The sequence below is a fragment of the Molothrus ater genome, chromosome 11 (assembly GCF_012460135.2).
Source record: "Molothrus ater isolate BHLD 08-10-18 breed brown headed cowbird chromosome 11, BPBGC_Mater_1.1, whole genome shotgun sequence".
NCBI classification, from domain to species: Eukaryota; Metazoa; Chordata; class Aves; order Passeriformes; family Icteridae; genus Molothrus; species Molothrus ater.
This window is the reverse complement of record NC_050488.2, coordinates 7,739,445-7,760,435: the sequence shown is the minus strand read 5'-3', so window position 1 is coordinate 7,760,435 and position 20,991 is coordinate 7,739,445. Positions and strand designations below refer to the sequence as shown.

The 20,991-nt window shown below is 37.1% G+C and overlaps 1 protein-coding gene across 5 annotated transcripts in view; it reads right to left on the bottom strand.

The window, feature by feature from the left end:
• CACNA2D3 (calcium voltage-gated channel auxiliary subunit alpha2delta 3) overlaps window positions 1–20,991 on the bottom strand; it is a 388,669-nt gene that overhangs the window by 296,686 nt on the left and 70,992 nt on the right. For all 5 annotated transcript variants that reach the window (XR_004981053.2, XM_036390972.2, XM_036390973.2 and 2 more), the window contains exon 3: window positions 7,991–8,107. Coding sequence is in view for 4 of the 5 variants with exons in the window: in XM_036390972.2 (XP_036246865.1) it covers window positions 7,991–8,107 (117 nt within the window). In the remaining variant the exon portion in view is untranslated. The remainder of the gene's footprint in view (window positions 1–7,990; window positions 8,108–20,991) is intronic.

Genomic DNA, 20,991 nt, shown 5'->3' with positions numbered 1-20,991 from the left:
TGGGAAGAGTTTCTTTACCCCCACCCCTGTCAGCAGCTCCCTGAAAGGATGAGCTTAAAAAGGACACTGTGAGAGTCCATGAAGTTCCCCAGCCTTAAAGAAGCTGTTCAGCTGGGAGGAGCACAGTGGGTTTATCTTATAAACCTATAAAGTGTAATTCCATTCAAATTAGAAGCTAAAAGAAACTGTAGTGTCCAGAGAAAATAAGATGAGCCAGAGTAACTTCTGAAGCAGTAGGTGTTAAAAATCCAAAAGATGAGAGAGCAAGGAAATGCACTGACCATTGGTGAGCATGTTTAGAATAGAGAATTAGCTGTTAGAGACATGAAAAATCAACTAAACTGGAATTATTTTAGATTAAGCAGGCTTCTTCCTACCTAATTACACTAGAGTCAAGCTCAAGAAAGGTGGGAGTGAAGGGGATAAATGGGGTATTTGCCCTCAGTTACGTGTGTAGGGGGCTCTTCTTGTGCCATGGTGCTCCAGGGGCAGGTCAGGCTGGGCCAGCACTCCTGACCCAGCACAGTCCCTATCACAGAGCAGAGGGAAGGGTTAATGCTCATAAAAAAACACTCATGAATTCTCTTTGCACCTCTTTTCACTGAAATGCTTCTGAGCACTTCGAATGAAGAATCCCACAGAGATGATAGTCTCTCTCCTCCTCAAAATATTGATAAATGACCATTCATTAAATGCTTCCAAGAAAGGCATTAACAGGCTCCTCCTCACTGCTGCTCCTGGAGCAGAGGAGTTTCCATTCATGGAATGGAAAAAGGAGGCAGCAGCATGGAAACCTGCTCTGCACAGGCTGAGCAATCTCTAAAGGAAGAGAGATTTTTTTATTACCTAAAGCATTAAGCAAATGAACACAAGGTTTCAGAAAACAGGCTAATGTTACATGAACAGCAAGTTATAGTGCATCTTCTCAAGAGAATATTTATAATCAATTAAAAATAGGTATCAATAAACCCTCTAAAATTAATATGACACCGAACATCTATAATTTCTTTGATACAAAAGTATTTCTTTTTATAATTCCAACAAATAGATTCAATGATATGTATTTACAATATGAGATCAGGAGCCTAATTGAAAATTGAGAAGATGACAGTTGTGCAAGTGAAATTAAGTTTTAATTAAAATATTACTATTTGAAGTTTAAATCCCACATTGAGCAGAAAGTTGGACAATATGACTTGGTTCAAGTAATTAATGTTAATGTAAAGCACTAAAATATGCTAATACCCTAAAACACTGATAAGAAAGAAGGATAAATAAGACTAATTTATCCTACTTCATTCTTCCAAAACTACTCTACTGTTTTTTCCTGCTCTCTGAAGCACTATTTTATGTTGATTGCAGAGACTGAATGATACATGCTGTCACAGTGAAGTCTAATACAGGAACTAATCCGTGAAGTGGCTGGATTTCCTCACTGTATTTTCACATAAATGCTACATAGTTGAATGCACTATCTTTAAATACTTTGTCCTTCTTTTCTTGGCACTGGAGGTGAGACCATCATAATTGTCTCCTGCAGCAAATGCTTTGAAGTTTTCTTTACAAGTCTTAATTTTTTTCCTTTTTATGTTATGACTACTTTTTCTTTTTTCTAAATTTCAACTTCAAGAAATTCACTAAATTCCCTAAGACTGACTAGGCCATGGATTCTTTGTTTCCTTTAACATAACAACAAGACAGGATTTCAAAGACAGACAAAATCCAAAGATGGTTCAAAAGGCTTTACTTTTTGCAGATATTTATTTCAACTCTACCCAGACATGAAAGCTCTACGTTTGCAGAGCTGTAGTAGAATTTTCTCCAGCAGGGATGAGCTGGGAGCAGGAATTCCTGGATATTGCACATCCTGTACATGACTCCCTGGAAATCCTGGCAAACACATATCCCCCAAAACATCTCCCTGAAGTTTTCACTGGTTTTCTTTTCATTCTCTCCCACTGAGCTTTTCCATGTTTCACCTCTTCCCCCCTGCCAGGACCTGTTCTGACAGCTCAACTAACCTGGGTTTTAGGACATAGGAGAGTTAAATATTTCATCTATGCACTTGGGCTCCCTGCTATGATTCAGAGTGGTCTACAGACAGAAAAACTAACTTCCATTAAAGCTGTCTATTCCATATTTATTCCATTACACACAGGTATGAGGTAAACTGATTTTACCTATTTCATTTATTCCTCCTGTTTACCAGCAAATATACCTGAGGGCAGTCTGAGCTCTCACACCACAGCCATGGGATGTGAATGAAGGTTAAAGAGAATAGAAGCCCACCCACACTCCAATAAAAATAGACTCCCCACCCCTCCCTTTCAGAGCTCATAGCAGTATCTGTTCACAAATACAAAAATTTCTTGACAAACTCAAAGAATTAAAAAGAGAAGAAGCAAGGTGGGATTTAGTTGATCTGCACTAGAATAGGTTTGCCAATCCCTCATTTGTTGACTATCCTAAATTCTACACATTTACCAAAAGCAATCTTCAAGTCCAATAGCAATAAAGAAGAAAAAAATTTACTGTGCCTTTAAATATTCTCCAGATGATGGCTATCAAGGTTATGTATTATGCTATTGAATACTCCACTGTCAGGGGATTGCTATCCATCTTTTCATTTTCTAATGTATTCCAATTTTCAAAAAAGTAAAAATAAAGCTCTTCATGCTTTCACGAACACAAATTTATTACTGACACATGAAGGAGACCAGTAAAACTATGAGCAAATTTAAATGACACCAAAATTAAATAGCAACAATTACAGTTAAAATACTAAATGTGAATACAAAAATATTGCTGAAAACCTTTAATTTGTTAGCAGTAATTAACACAACTGTAGCCATCTCTCCTTTATTCCTTATGTCTTTATTCTGTCAGTTAAAACTATTTATAGTGATACTGGGTTGATTCACCATAATTTCCTTCCACCCACAACCATCTATAATTTTTTTCCCCTCAGTAATTTTATAAACTTAATGTTGAAGTTTTTTTTTTTTTCATTTCCATCTGCAGATTAAAAAAACCCCTCTATTGCTATATTTAAAATAAAAAAATCAGGGGTCAATACAGCCCCCATTTGGCTGCAGCTGTAAAGAGTTCACATTGATATTCATTTTTCTTCTAATTCTACAGATGCAAATTAGCTCAAGGAAGGAACTTAGTTTATTCTATCTTTGAAGTAGTGAGCCCAGAAAAGTAATATGTTTTGACATTAAATATCTATTTCTATTCTATTATATAAATATAAAATATGAATGATTATTTGCTTCTCTTCTCAAGAATGCCATTCCCGATCTAGCCTTGATCAAAGTGATAGAAAATCAGAATGAAAATACAGTGCAATAAAATGCACAGTAGGCATTCAAGCCAGTGCACATTTAAAACAGTCTCCAAAAAAAAAAATCATTTCAGAATGCACCTGGAATATTCCTCATATTCCTCACTGTTGTCTCAAATAGGAAGGAACTTGCCACTAAGTTACACACTAAAAATAAGTTAAATTCCAAGTACACTGAAGGAAAGATTAAAGTATTTGGAGGTGGTTTGTAAATAAAGCTACAGTTACTGACTACAGTATTCAGTATTAATTTTTTACTGAGCTTTCCTACACTCTATGAAATCTTTTGCAGTGCTCTGAATGAAGAAGCACTCCCTAGCAACTTTCACTCTCAGCTTTGAATTACTTGCGGTGATCTTTTGCTCATCAAATCAAGTTCATTTTGCACCCATTAACACATCACTTTAAATAAAAATTCATTTATTGACCAGGACACCAATTCACCAGTATTTGATTTGAAATATCTGAATGCAGTATGTGCTGTTTAATACTTTCTTACATATATATGTACATGCAGAAAAACCATAGTGAATTGCAGCTGTTGATACGGCACATATAAACCCCAAAATGCACATCTGAAGATCTGCACCCACACAAATACACATGTGCACACTAAAATGTGCACACCACATATGCATATGAGTAAGCACAAATATCTCAAACACATACATTGCTCGAACTGTGCATAAACCATACCATCCTAACAGTACCCAAAAAAAAAAGCTTAAAGACTGGTGTAAAAATCATCAGTGGAAAAAAAAAATCCATTTCTCTTCATTGCAAATGTTTGTTAAATGTAAATGCTAATATTCTACTCCTTGGAAGAACATTTGTCTGCGTGTGGAATTTCATGATAAAAGGCTTTAGAGTCCCAGGTTTCTCTAGATAAACCCCGCTGGTTTACTGATGCATGAATGCACTGAAATTGAATTACTGTACAACAGCAATTACTTTTCACAGTACAGTTATAATGAGAATCAGCTTCACAATGAACACCAGGTAGCTATAGTAGGAAAAGTTAATAAAAAGAAGCCTCTTATTTGCATTTTCCATGCAGCAAGTGTAGTTGCCTTAAAGAAAAACCATCCTTAACACTTGATTTGCCATCATAGCAGTGAATCAACAATAATTTTTATAGCACCTCTTTATTTGCCAGAAAATATTAATGAAATCAAAATTTTAGTACTAAGCTAAAGTTATAATAATAGCTTTTCAAACATTCCCTAATAACTTGGTTATCTTTCATTTTGCTCTTTTTCTCTTCCCTCTAGCCTTCGATTTTTTCCCAGTATGTCAATAACTAGGAAAAGTAAAAGCACCAAATGAACAATTTTAACCTCTTTTTCACTATCAAGTTTGTTGGCATGGTCATTGTTACTTACTGAGCATTATGTCACATAATTCATTCCCATTCAGTTTCAAATTAGTAAAGTCACTGAAGTATCATAAAACCTTTAAAAATTATATTCAAAAGAAATCACAGGTAACTTTAAGACTGATGAAGCAAACTTCCTATGATTGAAATCAGCAAAAGTCCCAGAAAAGCAGCAATACCTCAAGTGACAGCAGACTACACAAAGGTCTCAAATGGATTATTTGTGTTTGGCTGTAAAATTAAAACAACTGCTGAACAGTACAGGAAATGTGTCTGTCACCTTATGGACAGTAAGATTTTTCCCATCTCAAGCTTTGTAATATTAAAAGTAAATGGATCCATTTACCTTTGTCACAGATAGAAACAAAACACCAGAGGCATTGAACCAAAACACAGCTCACAGGGATTTTAACTTAATTCATGTCACAAATACTTCAAAATAAAACACAAAGCTGCCTGCCTGAAATTCAATCAGGTAGGGCAGCTTTAGGAAGGAAATGGTTAACAGGAATATCCTGAACTGATATAAACCTAAGGTAAATAGTGAACACTGGGGAGAAGGAGGGGGGGAATGTTGCTTGCAAGGTTTTCCATCAGAAAGTAGATGACAAAAGGTTATATAATTGGTTTAGTACTTTCAGTTTTCCATTTATCTTATGTATCTGACAGAACAAAAATAGGACAATTTGTGATAGGATAATTGCATACTGAAGGGTAATTCAAACAGGGAATGAATATGATAAAAATCACACTGAACCAACTAATCACCATGAAAAGCAATGAGACAGAAAGATAAAAATTCATCCAGAATATTAAGGGGGAGAAGGGAGAAGAGTTCACATGTGATTAGTAGCTTCAAAAAAGTTCATATGTTTGAAAGCATCAAGGAGAATCAAAACAAAAAAAGAAACCAAAAAAAACCTCCACAAAAACTCATTCTTCTTGACCTTTTCTACAAATCAAACACTTTATGTGCTATGAATTTTTGAACACTTTCAGAGTGCTTCATCTGCTAACACCTGAAGAAGTATGTTTAGCCCAAAATGCTTCTGGATAAAACATTTTAATGTGTACTTGAAGCAAATTCACTCAGTAGTGTAGGGTAACAATTTGGGCTAATATTAGAACACATTTTCTGAGTCCTTGGACTTGCAGCATCACAAACATGTCCCCGTTATTTCTAAAGCTGAGGGATATTTTGTATGATATTCTTCATTTAGGACTCCCTCCAACATCACCACCAATATACCTGACATATTGCTCTGAATTGTACATTTCAGTGCTCTTGCACAAGTTTCCATCAAAAGCTTATGTCAAAATTCAAGCATTTTAGAGACAAGATGATCCAGTACCAGGATGGAACAGAGCTCTTAAGTGTAGAGGAGTTTTCTAATTCCCATCTCACCTCCCCAGATATGAGGGGAAAATTAGTTGTGATGAACCAAGGATGAAATTTTTGCAAAACCTGTGTTGTACCGAAGGTTTTTGTACTTCTCAAGATGCAAATTACCAAGCACTACTTACTACTAGAACAGAATGGGTCATTCTTTACATCTCTAGCATCAAAAAGGACCAATTTATATAATTAAGCAAAAATTAATAGCTTAATTTGAAAGTACACTAAACAGATCATTTCTTAAAAGAAGTAACCCTGTCCAAACCACGCTTTTAGCTTCCTTTCCAAAGATGGAAACCTTCCAGAAAGGCTGTGGATTTCAGTCACTTTTTCCAGCACTAAAACCCATTCACTCAAGATTACACGCATGGTTTAACTTCGCGGAATTTGGGCTTGTTTTCACTCAGAGCATGGTGGTCTATATTGATCCTGTATTTTTTTTCCCTCTTAGATAAAAACACCATCTGTATGAAGAGACCAAACCTGTTCTAAACATTTGTTATGAAGCTCTAATTGAGACACAAACTGCTCTTCCCCACCCCACTCCTCCCTGGTGGAATTCTATTCCCTCACCAGCCAAGTGTGCAGCTCGCTGGTCACCTCTCGCTCTGAACAAGTGCTGCTCCAAGAATGCTTTGTTCACATTATGATCTCAGGGGAGCAGTTTTCTCTGCAAAGAACAAGGAAAAGGGTCCTCCCCCTTCCCCAAGTCAATATTCTTCAGGCTTCTGGAAGCTGTTGCACACATATTAAAGTGTAGTTTTTCCTCTGAAAAACACACTGTAAAAATAGCATTGCGGGGTTCCATGTTTATTGTCTTTCTCTGCTTCCCTGCCAAGTGAGCTCAGTTTTACAAGCTGAAATATGTTTTACTTCACTGCCAGCCCTGAAAATTCAACCTCTTAAACGCAGCCAAATTCCTTCCTCCCTTTTGCACCATAACAAATAATACAAGGCTGAGGGTGGAATCGTATCCTCAGTCACACAAAAGGAATCCCTGTCCTCGGGTGATACCTCCAGCTCTGCAGTGGAGACAGGAGGATCTTCAGCTCAATTGAGCAGCTAAGTCTGGCTGAAATAGAGCAGCTGATGGTAAACAGCAGCACCATAATGTCCTGTGAGTTTGCTGACAGGGGTGATGCCACACTCTTCCAGGCAGTGACCTCAATTTCTAACAAAGAATAATGCAAAAGGAAAACTACAACAGGAAGATTTTTTTTTTTACTCTTTAGACCACACATGTTACAACAAACTCCTATTTGATATAACAAAACATAAAAACTTTTTTCTTGGTTTTATAGTAAGTCTAATTGACACCAAAGCTATTACAAAAGGAGGATCAGAATGGAGATAGAAAAATACAGAAAAAAAAAAATCAGAGAGCAGACTAGTTCTTCAGTGATCATTAACAAGTTGCCTGAAGAGTGATGCAGTACTTACCACAATTAAAATGTTTACCATTTGAAGTGTTTGCATCTTTTTCTGAACTAAAGGACAGTTACTGAACTCAGACATTTCCCTCCAATACTATTTGTATAATAGTGAGCACTGAAATTAAGTCTGCTTTAGTTGGATATTTTAAAATCTAACATTTCAACCATATGCACTTAGGTTTTACTGCACACAGTGATGTGTTACAAACTCATATTGGAAATTGGTAGTCCCAATCTCATTGCACACTCTTACATTTGTCTATTGATGGTATACATAATTTAAATCTATTCTCTTGAACAGTGATCCTAAAATACTTCTGAATGCTTTAGCATTTCCACTTCAGCACCTTCAATTGCTAGTACAGCCTTCAGAGCAGAGCCTAAACCATATATTTAGTTTTACATCATAGAAGGAAATAGCAGATTGTTCTGCTGCTTACCCGTACGGCTTCAGACTTCTTATGAAACATTTCTTCCATATTCTTTGCTAACTTTTTCACAAGCTGAAGGCCATCAATTTCTTCTATTGCAACATCCTTCTCATATTCTTTGTATTTCTGGAAGAAGAAAAGAAAAATAGGCAAAAGTTACTCACAGGGAACCAGCTGAAATTTTGACATCTAATTATTCGTTTTATATTACACTTTTGCTGACATTCCTCATTTATTTGATGTTTATTTGCGTGACAGCAGGCTGCTTTGTGCCAAGATGCTGTCATGGGGAGAGAATAACTGGATTAGAACCAGAAGTCCATTTGAAAAGTAATAACAATATTTATCTCATGCACTGTAGGAAAACGATAACTCCCCTTCACAATGTTTAAATTACTCTTTCCCACAACTAAACAAGAGCCAAAAAAAAGTAACGAAAAATCCTTGTATCTCCTCCAAAAATCATGTAAAAACAGTGATATGATTGGCAATCCCTATGCCTTAGCAACCTAGAATCCTCCTCAGCTGAACTTCCTGTAGATGCCTATTTCACAAGATTTATACAAAACTTACATTAGGAGTACTCACACTACAAGCTTATCTAGACATGCTTAACTTTTCATGCAAAGAAAAGCCTAAACAGAGCACATCAACTTGAGCCTTCATCTAAACACAAGCATCAAAGCATCCTTTAGCCAATATCATGAGCATTATATTTCACAGTCTGAATAACTCTCAGAATGCCTAAGCACTAAAAATATATTGAAAACAAGTTTTATCCTCTATTTTCTGCATATCAATACTCCAAGGAAGCTTCGTAAAAATTTAATTATTAAAAAGAATTTCATGCTGAGGACATCCTTCTTCCCCACGTTCTTCCACTGCAGCCTGTACTCTAAGAACTGTTGGCTTCCACTCTGGCCATGGTTTGCCTCTCTCTCTAAAACATGCACAGTTTTGTTGAACTGATCCCTGCCCATCACCAAACCCTTCACCCGACCACAAACCTGCACCTCCATGGCACAGGGAGGGAGAGGAAGGCACACCTGCCTCCTCCCAATCAGCCCCTGTGCCAAAAATATCTCCCCAGCCTCTCCAGCAGACTTTTGGGGCAACCCACAGTGTTTGAGTGAATAAAATGAAATGCTACCATTAAAAAAAAATTATCATTAAAATTTGCCTGCAGAATGATGATTTTTATAGAAGTCCAGAGAGACAATGAAGAATAAGGTGACCAAAAACAGTGGTTCAAAGCAGCTGGATGAATATTAAAATGTTCAAAACAGTGAATAAGCCAGTTATGTCCTGGCTGGTGATGCAAGAAAAGAATCCTCTGTTAAGAGAATGGCTGCACATGTTGTACCCATTTCCCCCAACAAAACTAATTTTCAAGATAGACTGACACTTTGTACTTCCTTTAAACTTTACGCTTCTCTGTAAAAACTTCTGTGAATGTTTTGATAATGAAACAATATTTAATAAAACAATTTGCAGACAATTTCAGAACGAAGGTAAAAATACAAAGTTGTCAGTAAATATTTAGGGCAATATTTTATATATGTAATTTCAGAAATAACTCATTTTTCCACATTATTGCCTGTCATGAAATCTCTAGTCTGAGACCTTAATAGCAATCTAGCAACCTAAGAAACCTCAAACAAACCCCTTGCATTTCACTCCCTCAAGGCAGGCAGAGAGATTTGGGTTTTCCCCCCCTTTGATCTGCACTTAGATACCATCAACAGAGTTCTGATTTCAACTCTTTAAGTCCATTTATGTCATTACTCGAGATAAAAGGGATTTTTCTAAAATAGAAAAATGCACTTTTATTTTTTATTCACTGGAGAAAATATAAGAGCACAGTAGACAAGAGAGGCAAATGCTATTGTAACCAACACCATGATAAAATGCAGTAAATGATCAGTAAACTGAAAACACTGCCAGTTAATTAATGATGTCAATGTCTGTCCACATCTCACAGGATTTGATGCTTTGGGGAATTTTAAACAAATCAAGTACAAATTTGAATCCCTTATTTCCAGCTGCACAGATCATGTTCAACATATCACCTCCTGATAAAAATGTTTCCTTTAGACTTGACCTTTGAGTTTTTAGAAAGTATTCTAAAATGCATCACTCGAAAAGACAGCTTTCAGGTCATCAGATTTATTGATTTGAGCTTTGCCATTGAGTGAAGAAAGCCAGGCAATTATTCACAGTGCTTGCCTGAAAACTGAATGGAACTGTTGAAACCCACAACATTTTCTAGGCACACAGAGCCCTACCACATGGTCTATTAGGCTCTTGTGAAAGCACATTAAAAAGCCACACTTCTCAATGTTGAGTAACGGGTACTTGTGAAAACTAAAAATAACTGGCACTCAAAAGAGATGTGAATGATTTCTTAACTCCTCATTTATGATCTTATAATTATGCCAGTTTATAGTAAATAAATGCATTTTTTCATCATTCAAATGCCAAAGTTCCAACACAAAAGAAGAAATTGGAAGAAACAGAAGATATTATTTCAGATCTATTTGAAAAGACCCCACATCTTGCATGGTGTGCAACTCTGCTCAGTTGCTGGAAACCTTAAAGAACATTTGCAACAAAACCAGGAGAGTTTGGTCTGCAAGACCCTGGGCAACCAAGAGGTTTATGTAATACATATTTTATACTTGGAATTCCACTGCCATAAAAAAATCACTTCTATCATTTTTTCAGCCATCACTGGGAGGTTCCAAAACAGGAGAAGTACGTGGTTGTAAAAAACTTGCAGCTGTTTTTGCTCTCCTGGTGCCTGGAGGGGAGAGGTGCCAGCCTGACCTGGGGGTGTCTGTGCCCTCAGTGCTCACTCTGCAGGATGCTGGGATTTAGATTCCACCCATAAAGAACCTGATTTTATAACAACTATCAATGCAGGAAACCTGAATCACACAGGATAGTGAAAAAACAAAACCAAACTACAATAAAACCACAACAAAGGCTGTCATTAACACTGCATTCTCCTCCTTTCACTGCAGAGGCTGTCTGACCTCCAGGCCCACAGCCTTTCCCCATCACTAAATTTTTACATATTAAATTTGGGGTTAAGTTTCAATAAATTAAAACAGCAAAGGCATAGTCCCTCTAAAATGAATTTGAAAAAATTTTAAAATGAAATTATTATATTTTATGTCATCTTGAGAAAGCAGCATGACACTATTTTTCCAGTTAAGCAAAGTGAATAGTGGAGAAAACCAAGCTTTTGGGCCTTTATACTCCAAACTTGCAAACTGCCTTAGTGCACTGCCACTATGAAGCTGCTCATAGAAACAATGCCTTAAACTATCGTTTCCCTTCCCTGTAAAAAAAATGAAACTGATGACAAAGTTGTTGTTTTCTTTTATTTAAAAAAAAACAGCCCTTAAGCTTTTTTTAATCTTCCCTAATTTTACTTCATTAAGAGAAACTGATAATTCTCATCATTTGTAACATAGGCAATAATACATGTGTATTTTTATTAAAAGGAGAAAAAATAGCTCTAACTTTGCTATAAACAATTGACTTGCTTAAAAAAGAGTGTGAAATATTAGAGGCATAGTTGGAAACTTCTGATAAATGAATTTCCAATTGTCTAGAAGATGAAGCAGGTACAACTTCTGATTTGCTGCATTATAAAAAAAAATACTTGAAATGCTGATTCTGTTGGCTTGCAAAAATCACCATTTGGTAAGAAATTCTCTAGAGAGACAAGACCATTTATCATTTGAGAAAGCCCACAAAAAATAAATTATTTCTTCAGTATCTGTTTTGCCAGATCATTTCACATAAGCACCGGGGAAAGACAGACAGTATTTCACTGTCAGAACCCTTAATGCTTTTATGTTTTTCACTGGTTTAGGTGTGGGAGTTTTTTCTTGGTAAGTGATCATCTAGAAATAACAAACCAAAAAGCTATCTGTACAAAACTCAGATCAGAAGTGTTTAATGCAATCTAAATATTTGGCACTGAAAGATAACACAAATACAGACAGACTAAGAATTGCTAACAAAAAAATTTACCAGAGTCCCCAAAACAAACAAAACCAAGCAAAGTCAAACCACACCAAAACCCATGGAGTTAGAGTGACCAAGGCAGGAAAAGAAATCCACTCCTGAAGCAAGACATGACTTCAGCTTCAATTTTTTTCTCCTTGTTTTTATTCTAAAGAGAAACATGGTCTTTGTGATCCTATTTGTATCTACTTTTATCAAGTCTAATCAAAATCAAGATATTCACCTTTGTGCCGTAAACAAAAATATTTCAAGTTACTTACATGTGTGCACACCATCCTTAGTCTCAGTCTTTGAAAAGGGCTCTGGTTGCTTTGTACATCTGCAGAACACTACCCATTTATGATGAAAATTCTCCCCCCTCCCTGGGATTTTCAGAGCCAGTAAATACCACTACCATCCTGATTAAAGAAAGGAATTCAACAGGAATCTTGCAATAATACTTTAAAAGTCATCTCTCTGTGTTGCCTGTTTGGAGCTGTAATTTGCCTCTGAGGTGCATTCATAGCTCTATTCCACACACTTCACAAATGTTGCTGGTTGAGAGATTTTGTCACAGGCATGTTAAAACTATATGTGCATATATACATTTTATGTTTTATAATGAAAAAGCAGAACCAGCATGCAAATGGCAGATCAAATATCCAATCTATCCATTGTTTCCATGAAAAAATTAAATGTGTGTTTACCCCATGCCATTTTCAAAAAACCACTTTCAGATGTGCAAGCCTCAATGTTGTGAATGTAAAGAGAGATTGCAGAAACATACACTTTTGATTAAATCACCAACTTTTGATTTCAATTAATATCTCTGGCCCAGCAGAAAGGCTGTGCTATGCAGAGCTTGAACAGTTTAGAATTGTTTCACTCCCTCTGCCATGCAGTCCCCTGCAGTGACTCCCTTCAGAGAGGCAGTGCTGGACTGAAGGGCCACAGGAGTTAATAAACTTAATAGAAATATTTTGATTCGATATTTAAGATACCCCAACAATCAGATGTAATCAATGAGCCTGAAAGGCTGCAAAACGCTTGCAGCTGATACAATTTGCAGCTCTTAAAGCAGTTTCTTTAGTTACAGAGCCAAAAGTTATGCCACAGTCCTGACCATATTCTTGACACCTAAATGCATGAATTTATCACTAAAGTTGACTTTCCTAGCTGAACTAGCCTTGAATTTTTATGTCAAGTTCATTTAAATTGTAGGGATCAGAAGGCTGATAATAAACTATTTTCCTATGCATAAAGAAATTCTTTTTTCTTTCAAAAATCTATTCTTCATTGCAATCTAACATTAAGCCCCCTCATTTTTATTTACTCCTCTTAGCGTATAACAATTTTTACATGTATTTTCTTTGCACAACTGTGCAATTTTTTTTAAAATGTCATTTATTCAGGGTGTTTTAAAAGCATCTTTTCCTCTTTGCACTTTATATGGGTTTTGGTTTTGTGGGCTTTTTAAATTATAGAACCCAAAACCTGCCATATACATGGAGCAAACTCAAAATGTCTCATTAGTTGCTGCCTTACTCCACTAACAGTTCTGTTGAAATTTTAAAAAGCTATGCACAGAGCAGGGACTATAGCAAAACATGGCTCTGGGCTTTTGAATCAAAACAAATATAAATTACTCTTCATCTGGAAAGTCTATCACAGCATTTTATAGGAAAATATCCATATTCAAATTGATGGGACTAAACCAGTGACAGTTCAACCCTTATGTGGCCTGAGCTCTTGCAGTGCTCTACCATAGAGCACACATCCCTCCTGTATGTGGGAGATGGTAGAGCAATGCCCAGGAGAAGTTTGAAAATTTTCCAGCACAGCCTCTGAATGCCTCATTAGAGCTGAGGGGTCACTAACCATGTATGCACTGCTGGAACAAACCCGACTGCAAGCCAAATTAAAAACCTTCTCCAGCATCCCATGCGCATGTGAGGGGGAGTCTGAGCTTTTGCACTGAGCAGAAGGGTACTCAGATGGCACAGGCACAGCAGAGATATCAAATACAGATGGTGCACTCCTCTGACAGACTCATCTGTGAATCTCTCATTCCTACAAGATTCTGTATTTTCCCCTTATCACGCTGACCCCATGGTGGGGTGGTTTTGTCAGAGTGCCACTCTTATGCTGCTCTCTGTTTCTCCTGACTCTGAACTGCATTCATTCAGTGGAGCAACTCTAACAAAATAAACAACTAGGGTTTATTTTGTTGTTGAACAAAATTATTTTAGTTCAGAGTTGGTATTAAGTTTTTTACCCACAGAATTTCAAAGAATTTATAAAGCATGTAGATCAAAATCTCCATGTAGAAGAGGATATTGGGCTATCCTTAAATTCAGTGATGTGCCCAATGTCACACAACAGTTCAGAACTACAAAGAGAACAAGCTCTCTTGGTTATTCTTCCAATGCCCTGCTCAATAAACCACAGTCAGCTTTGTTAACTTCCTCTTGATCTGCATGGCAAGATGAATCACAACAGCGCACTTCTCCTCACCTTGACATTAGAGAACTCCTTAGTAATTGAGAGTTTGTGTTACACCACATTACACACTCCTATTAACCTTTCCTGAACCTCTTTGTGGTGATGAAATCCATCAGCAATGCCCAGTGTGATTGCACACTCATTTTCTGCAGAGAAATTCTCACTCACTTCATCAAACAGCTCCTAGGAGCTCTGGATTAGCCCATCACATTTGACTCCCACACACACTGGTGTCTGAGGAACTCCTGTTGCCTCCAAGTCCAGTTTGGTTACTTCACAAAATACACTTTTAAAACAAAATATTGGAATATTTTTTGCATACTTCTTTACTGTGATTAGTTACTCAATGCTGTACCTGGTATGTTGTAGCCAAAGATCAACTATATCCTGGGAAATTTGTTATCATCAGCAGACTTGACAAGGATAGTTACTGCTTTCCTTGCAAAATAATTTGCACATTAAAATCACTGCAAGGGCACTATACTCCCAGCATATTTAATCTTTACAAAGATATTTACTTCTGACCTATTTTTACCTCATGGCTATATGTAAATGCCACAAAACCCAATCCATTAAAGCATTCAGCTGAATGATCATCAAAACCAAACAACCCAACTCCTGATTTAGCAACATTCCTCTGCCCCATCTGTGAAATGCCACACAGGGTGTTTCCTTGAACCTTTCACAACTAGATATGCTTATGTCTATCTATATATAAATATATATAGCATCTATATAACTGAAAATACCATGTGAAGAGCATTAATTGGAATACAAGCATGGTTAAAACAGCTCAGCTAGTGGGGGAAGATAAAAGCTACTCTACCACAGAGTACTTCTCATCACAAGCTATGATTTTAGAAAAGCAGCCACATTGGTAATGCATAACTTATAGCATCTAATAAATTAAAAGATAAGGAAACACACTCCAAGAGGTTCAAAAGCTTTTCCTCTGAGATTAATTCAGTATTTTAACTTTTACCCAAAGTAGCTAATGAAAAGAAAAACACCACAAATGGGTGATCCAAATAACTAGATAGACAATCCAATTCCAAGCAAACAGCAATTGGAAATACACTCCCATCCCTCCCTTTAACAGAGTTGCTTTGGTCAGTGCTAGCCCCAGTCAGAAATGTCCGGCAGGGTTTTCCTGGCTGCCCATGGCAGAGGCACCTGGGGCTCCTTCCCCAGCAGGGTCCCCTCACCAGCTCCCCTGAATGTCAGTTTAATCATAACTGAAAATGGCTGAAAAAGCAACTATTGTCTTGCAAATGCTTTCAGACATCTGAAACATCTCCAGCAGGCCAGCAAGGATTTTCAAGAGCTACTTAACAAAGGCTATTAAAGCTGCTTTGGAAATATATTTCACAGAAGCTGTCTATACAATTACCCACACCTTTGCTTCTATTTTAGAAAAGAACATAAAGCCCTCATTTAAACTGAATAAGAACATTCTGGAACTGCCCTGGAGACTCCTTTTCCATAAGGCTGTTCTGGATACTCTTGAAAACCCACTACAGTATTTCACATGAACTACTTCCATGAGGAACAAAACACTTATCAGTGTAATCTACAGAATTAAACACGATCCAGAGGCTGTGTTCATCCAGGGCAAAGCCTTCTGTATATTTTCAGGTGAAAGTAAGTATATTAAAAGCATGTGCAACGAACGTGCTCCTCACAAAACACTGAAGCAATCTGAGAATGCAATCCTTTCACCCTGGCCACTTTTTCTAAGCCACTGAAGATTCAGAAGGAGGTGACCTGACAGTTCACTACCATCACCAATGCTCAGCAGGAATGAGATACTACAACATTTTCTTTTGTACACAAAGCTGCATTAGTCCTCTCCGAAGGCCTTCATGGTTGCTGGAAACAAGAACACCCAAAAGAGACATCTTACCTTGTACTGAAAGGTCACAGGATACAACCACAAAATTTTTTTTCAATCAGACATTCTGGTAATTCTTTTTTTTTCTTTTTATACTTCTCTTATCACTGAATGTCTCTTTCTCTCCTTACTGTTCCCCCTGGACCTATGCCTGCCTTACACCAAGCTCTTGTATCAGGTTTTGCTGTTTCTATAGACTTTTATTAGACAGCACTTATTTTCCATCTAAGAAAAATTACACAATTGGCTTCCCACCCTTCATGGTTGCCCCTAAATGAGCAATAAAATAAAATGAGCAGCCAAGAAAACTTGAAATAAAGTGGAATGTATGCAGAAGAAAAAAAAAAAAAAAGAAGTGTGTTCCAAGACAAACCTTTGCTTAGCAATATCCATGCCTTTTGAGAAGGTCCAAAAGCTCTGCTTTTAAGAACCTCTAATGGCTTTTGTTCCTCAGGAAAAGAAACACAATCTGCTCAGGACACAAATTATGTTTTGCAATGTTCTCTATAATGAACATTTGTCTGCTTGGATGCCTCTAAACCATTGTGTGGTACCTTCAACATTAACTCTTAAATGAGCTTTCTATTTCATTGTTTGTCACTCTGAAGGACATGGCATTGATCCCTGTTGCTCTGGCTCATCATTGCACTTTTCTGTACACACCTGATACAAGTACTTCTATTGATTTAGGGCTTCAGAGAGGTGTCAGAAACTACAGATCAAAGGGGAATTGTAATAACAAGAAAAAGCATAACACCTGAATACCTGAATTTGGGTACCTAAATTAGGCTCCCAATTCTTCAGCTCATGACTGAACATTAATTACTACGTTTTCAAAAATCTGGACTCCCCTCAGTCCTATCAAAGCCAGCATCATCAGTCTATTCTCAGCATCTGTGAAAATCAGACCACCTGCATGTGGTCTGAGGGCAGATGTCTTGAGAAGAATTCAATAAGTTACCCATAAAAAAAGAAAAAAATATTTGGGAACCTAACTATAGCATTTGGCACTGCCTGGAAGTGTGAAAACATATTTGTGGTTTTGCCACACAAGCTAATGCTTTTCCCTTCCATATGTGATTGCCAGTCACTTATAAAACTTCAAAGAAAGAGCAGAGGATGGCCAGCCCTGCTGTATCCTTCTGGAGAGCAGCAGATCCATCATTATTTCCTTCAAAGCTTCACAAAACAAACTGGTGAACAGACAAGGACAAACAAAGGGTTAAAGTTCAACTGCCAAACCACCCTTAATCCAATATTTAATAACTGCCTTTGAAGGGCTGTAATATGATATAAACTAATGCCCTGGACAGCAGAACTTGTGCAGATCCTTTTCTCTTTGGACCATTAAGCTATGAGAGTCTTAGACTGGCATCTGGCACGCTGGCTCTCAAAATGTTTTTCCCTCAACAAAGTTTTTTCTTTCTTACACTTTTAAAAATGACACTTAAAACCTCATTAAGGAAAAGTCCTGTGCATCAAAATGCAGCCAGAGTTTTGTTTGTAGCTCTTTCTTTGGTTTGCTTTTTCTTTTGTTTTGTTTTGTTTTTTGCAAGTTTTTTGTTTGTTTGTTTTTTTATCGGTTGTTTTGGGTTTTTTATGAAAATTGGATGAATACTCTAAACAATAGAGCGGGTAACATATCATACCCACATGTAGGTATTCCCAAACATCACTGCAAAGAGTAAACAAGCCCTGAGCAATTCCAAATGTTGCAGAGAGGACTGAAGTGCAGCAGCCCCAATTTCTGCTTTTATTTCTTCCAAAATTGAAAACTCAAGCTGGTTTTATTAATTGTACATATCTGCTAAATGACATCACCATCAAAACCTATCGTCCAAAATGAACAAGATTCAGACCCTTTACTCAGAAAGTTGTGTACTCTTACACCTGTATTTCAAACCTGTCTTTTTTTCCTCTCTCAAAAATCCCACAAAACTAAACAAGAAAATAAGTTGGCTACTAAGCTAGAAAAGATTTATTTTTGTGTACCCACAAGTCAGTATCTGATCAGATTGGAAGCATTTCAGCAAACCATCAGCTTAGTTCTGTTTGTGAAAACCTAAAAGAAATTTGCCCAAATTAAATCTGAAGCAAACCTATTTCAAGTTAAAATGCGGGGCACATTCTTTATTCTACTACACTGAGAGTTTTCCAGGTTCAGTTCACTGTAAAACACATACACAAACATGGGATGCTTGTCACAGCACAAGTCACAGTGAGACAGCCACCATACACAGGGCATCCTCACAAAATTTCAGAAAGCTTCAACCCATACACAACAACTCCTTACCAAATCAGAAGGCTTCAGGCATCTGCCCATGCAGAGTAACATCACTTCAGGAGGCTGCAGGGTCTGCCCCTCTTGTTCTTCAGCCCAGCCTTTTATCCCCTCCTGTTGATGCCCTGCACCTGTGTGCCCCCTGCTCCCTTTGGTGGTTGCTCAGTGCCCCTGGGCACTCCATGGCTCATTGCTGTCAGTGCTGCTCACCTGCTGCTCACAGCTGTGCCCACTGGGGATGAGGCTGGGCCCAGCCCCATCCCAATTACCAAAAACTGTGTGCCTACAGATTCTTATTCAGCTTTTTTTCTGATTCTCAAAAGGAGCAGAAAGGGTTTTTTGTAATTTAGGAATTCATTACATGACCAACAGAGATCATCTCACAAAAAAAGTGTGTATTACCTATAGTAGCACCACAACAGATCACCACCCTAGTATATAGAAATAAACCATCTAACTCCAGAGGCTGTAATAGACTGCACAAACAAATACATTTATCAGAAAAAGTCAAGAGCTTTGGCACTAGAAAGGACCCAACAACAGCTTTGTTTTGCTTGGTCAATAAACCACTATTAATGATAATGCATCTATGAATTAAAGATGCATCAATCTGCATAGCAGAGAATAGAAGCCATGAATAACAGCCTAATCAATACTATGAAGTTGTAAAGAGTACAGTGTGCTCTCCTTCAGGCTAATGGTAATTAATTTACTTTCCCTCCCTTCACACATGAGAGAAAGCAAGCAGAAGAAGACAGTAATCACATAAATTTTTTTAATTATAAAATGAACACATATTGTTATCTCCTTACTGTATCTTTTCTGTTCATACATTTAGAGCACTTAAAAATTATTACTTTATTTGCACATAGAAAAAACAGCTTGTGTTTTTGGGAGCATATGCACATACCAGCTGATACTTTCAAGTACTGCAATTTGAAAATTTGTTTCTTAAATAAAAGATCTTGCTCTGATTGGGTTGTTTGTTAGTATAAATGACCAATGCCTAAAAATAACATTTCAGCATCACAAATACTCTCCTAGTGAATGTACCTGTAGAAATATTCTAAGTCTTGTGTGGTTCAATATCCCATAATGGAAAGCCTTATCACTGAAAACTACATTTGTTTATGCTGCAGCTAAGTTTTTTTGGTTTTTTTTATTCAACTCTACTGATAATTAAATAATGCCCTTTCTTTGCAATTGAAAAAAAAGACAAGGTTTATGTGATCACCATTTAATAGAGGCATCCCCTTCCTAGGAAAAAAGACATTTGGAGGTCCTGTTAATCCAATGGACTGTCTCTAGACCAGCAAGCTTCTAGGAGAGGAAACAAGATAAAGTTACTGGTTCTCTGGTTTAAAAGAGAGTGCTGTTGCTTTCTAAAGAACACAATTTAAATATTCATTGTGTTAAAGTTCTTCTAAGTACTGTTTTTGTACAAAGTAAACCTTAGGCTGCTGTAATTAACAATGCATTTTCACAGCATGGAAATTAAAGTTTCCATTTTAAAAATATATCCTTCGTGACAGGGTTCAGCAAACTGCCATCAGCAGATTGCAACTATATCATTGCTTAATAAAAATACACAATTTCACTAAACCTCAGAACACCAAACAAAGGCAGCACAATCACAGGTCATTGCAAGGCAACCTATTGATAAATTGCTCAGTGTGCACCACAACTGCAATGACCTTGGTGAACTGCATTCAGGCCTCTAAGCAGCAGAGTAATTAACATATACTGAAGTTAAAATCACAAGTGATGCTATTAAAGCAGGCAGAACAAGTCAGCACATAAAGATACCCCTGTGTGAATTAGGGTCTCAGTGGTCATTTCAAATCCTTCCATGGTTCTGTGAAACTGCTGCCCCCAAACACAGAGAAGCTGAGTTCTGAGTCTGAGCTGACCTTGGGCTTTTCACTGTGTAAAACACTCAAAGTGGGGCCACATCTCCATCTTCGGAGCTGTCTGAAAGTTTTTCTACTAAACAATATAATGCAAAGGTACTCTCAATTTCCAACATGAATTTTGTCACATTAACCTACTGAAAATTATAATAATTATTTAGATCCTCTTCAGACCCTACCCTGCATTATAAACACCCTTAAATTTACTTTCCCTTTTTCACAACAGCATAATTTGTCCCTTACTATTACAAACATACAAAGAACAGTGTACACCAATAAAATATAATTGTGGCAAGTGGACATTGTGTTTGCATTTGGAGGCATGGCAGAGCCTGCGCTGCCTGCACAGCACTGCCAGAGGCACACATCTGTTTGTGCAGTTCTAGTTCAGTAGTTTAAGGAATGAAGT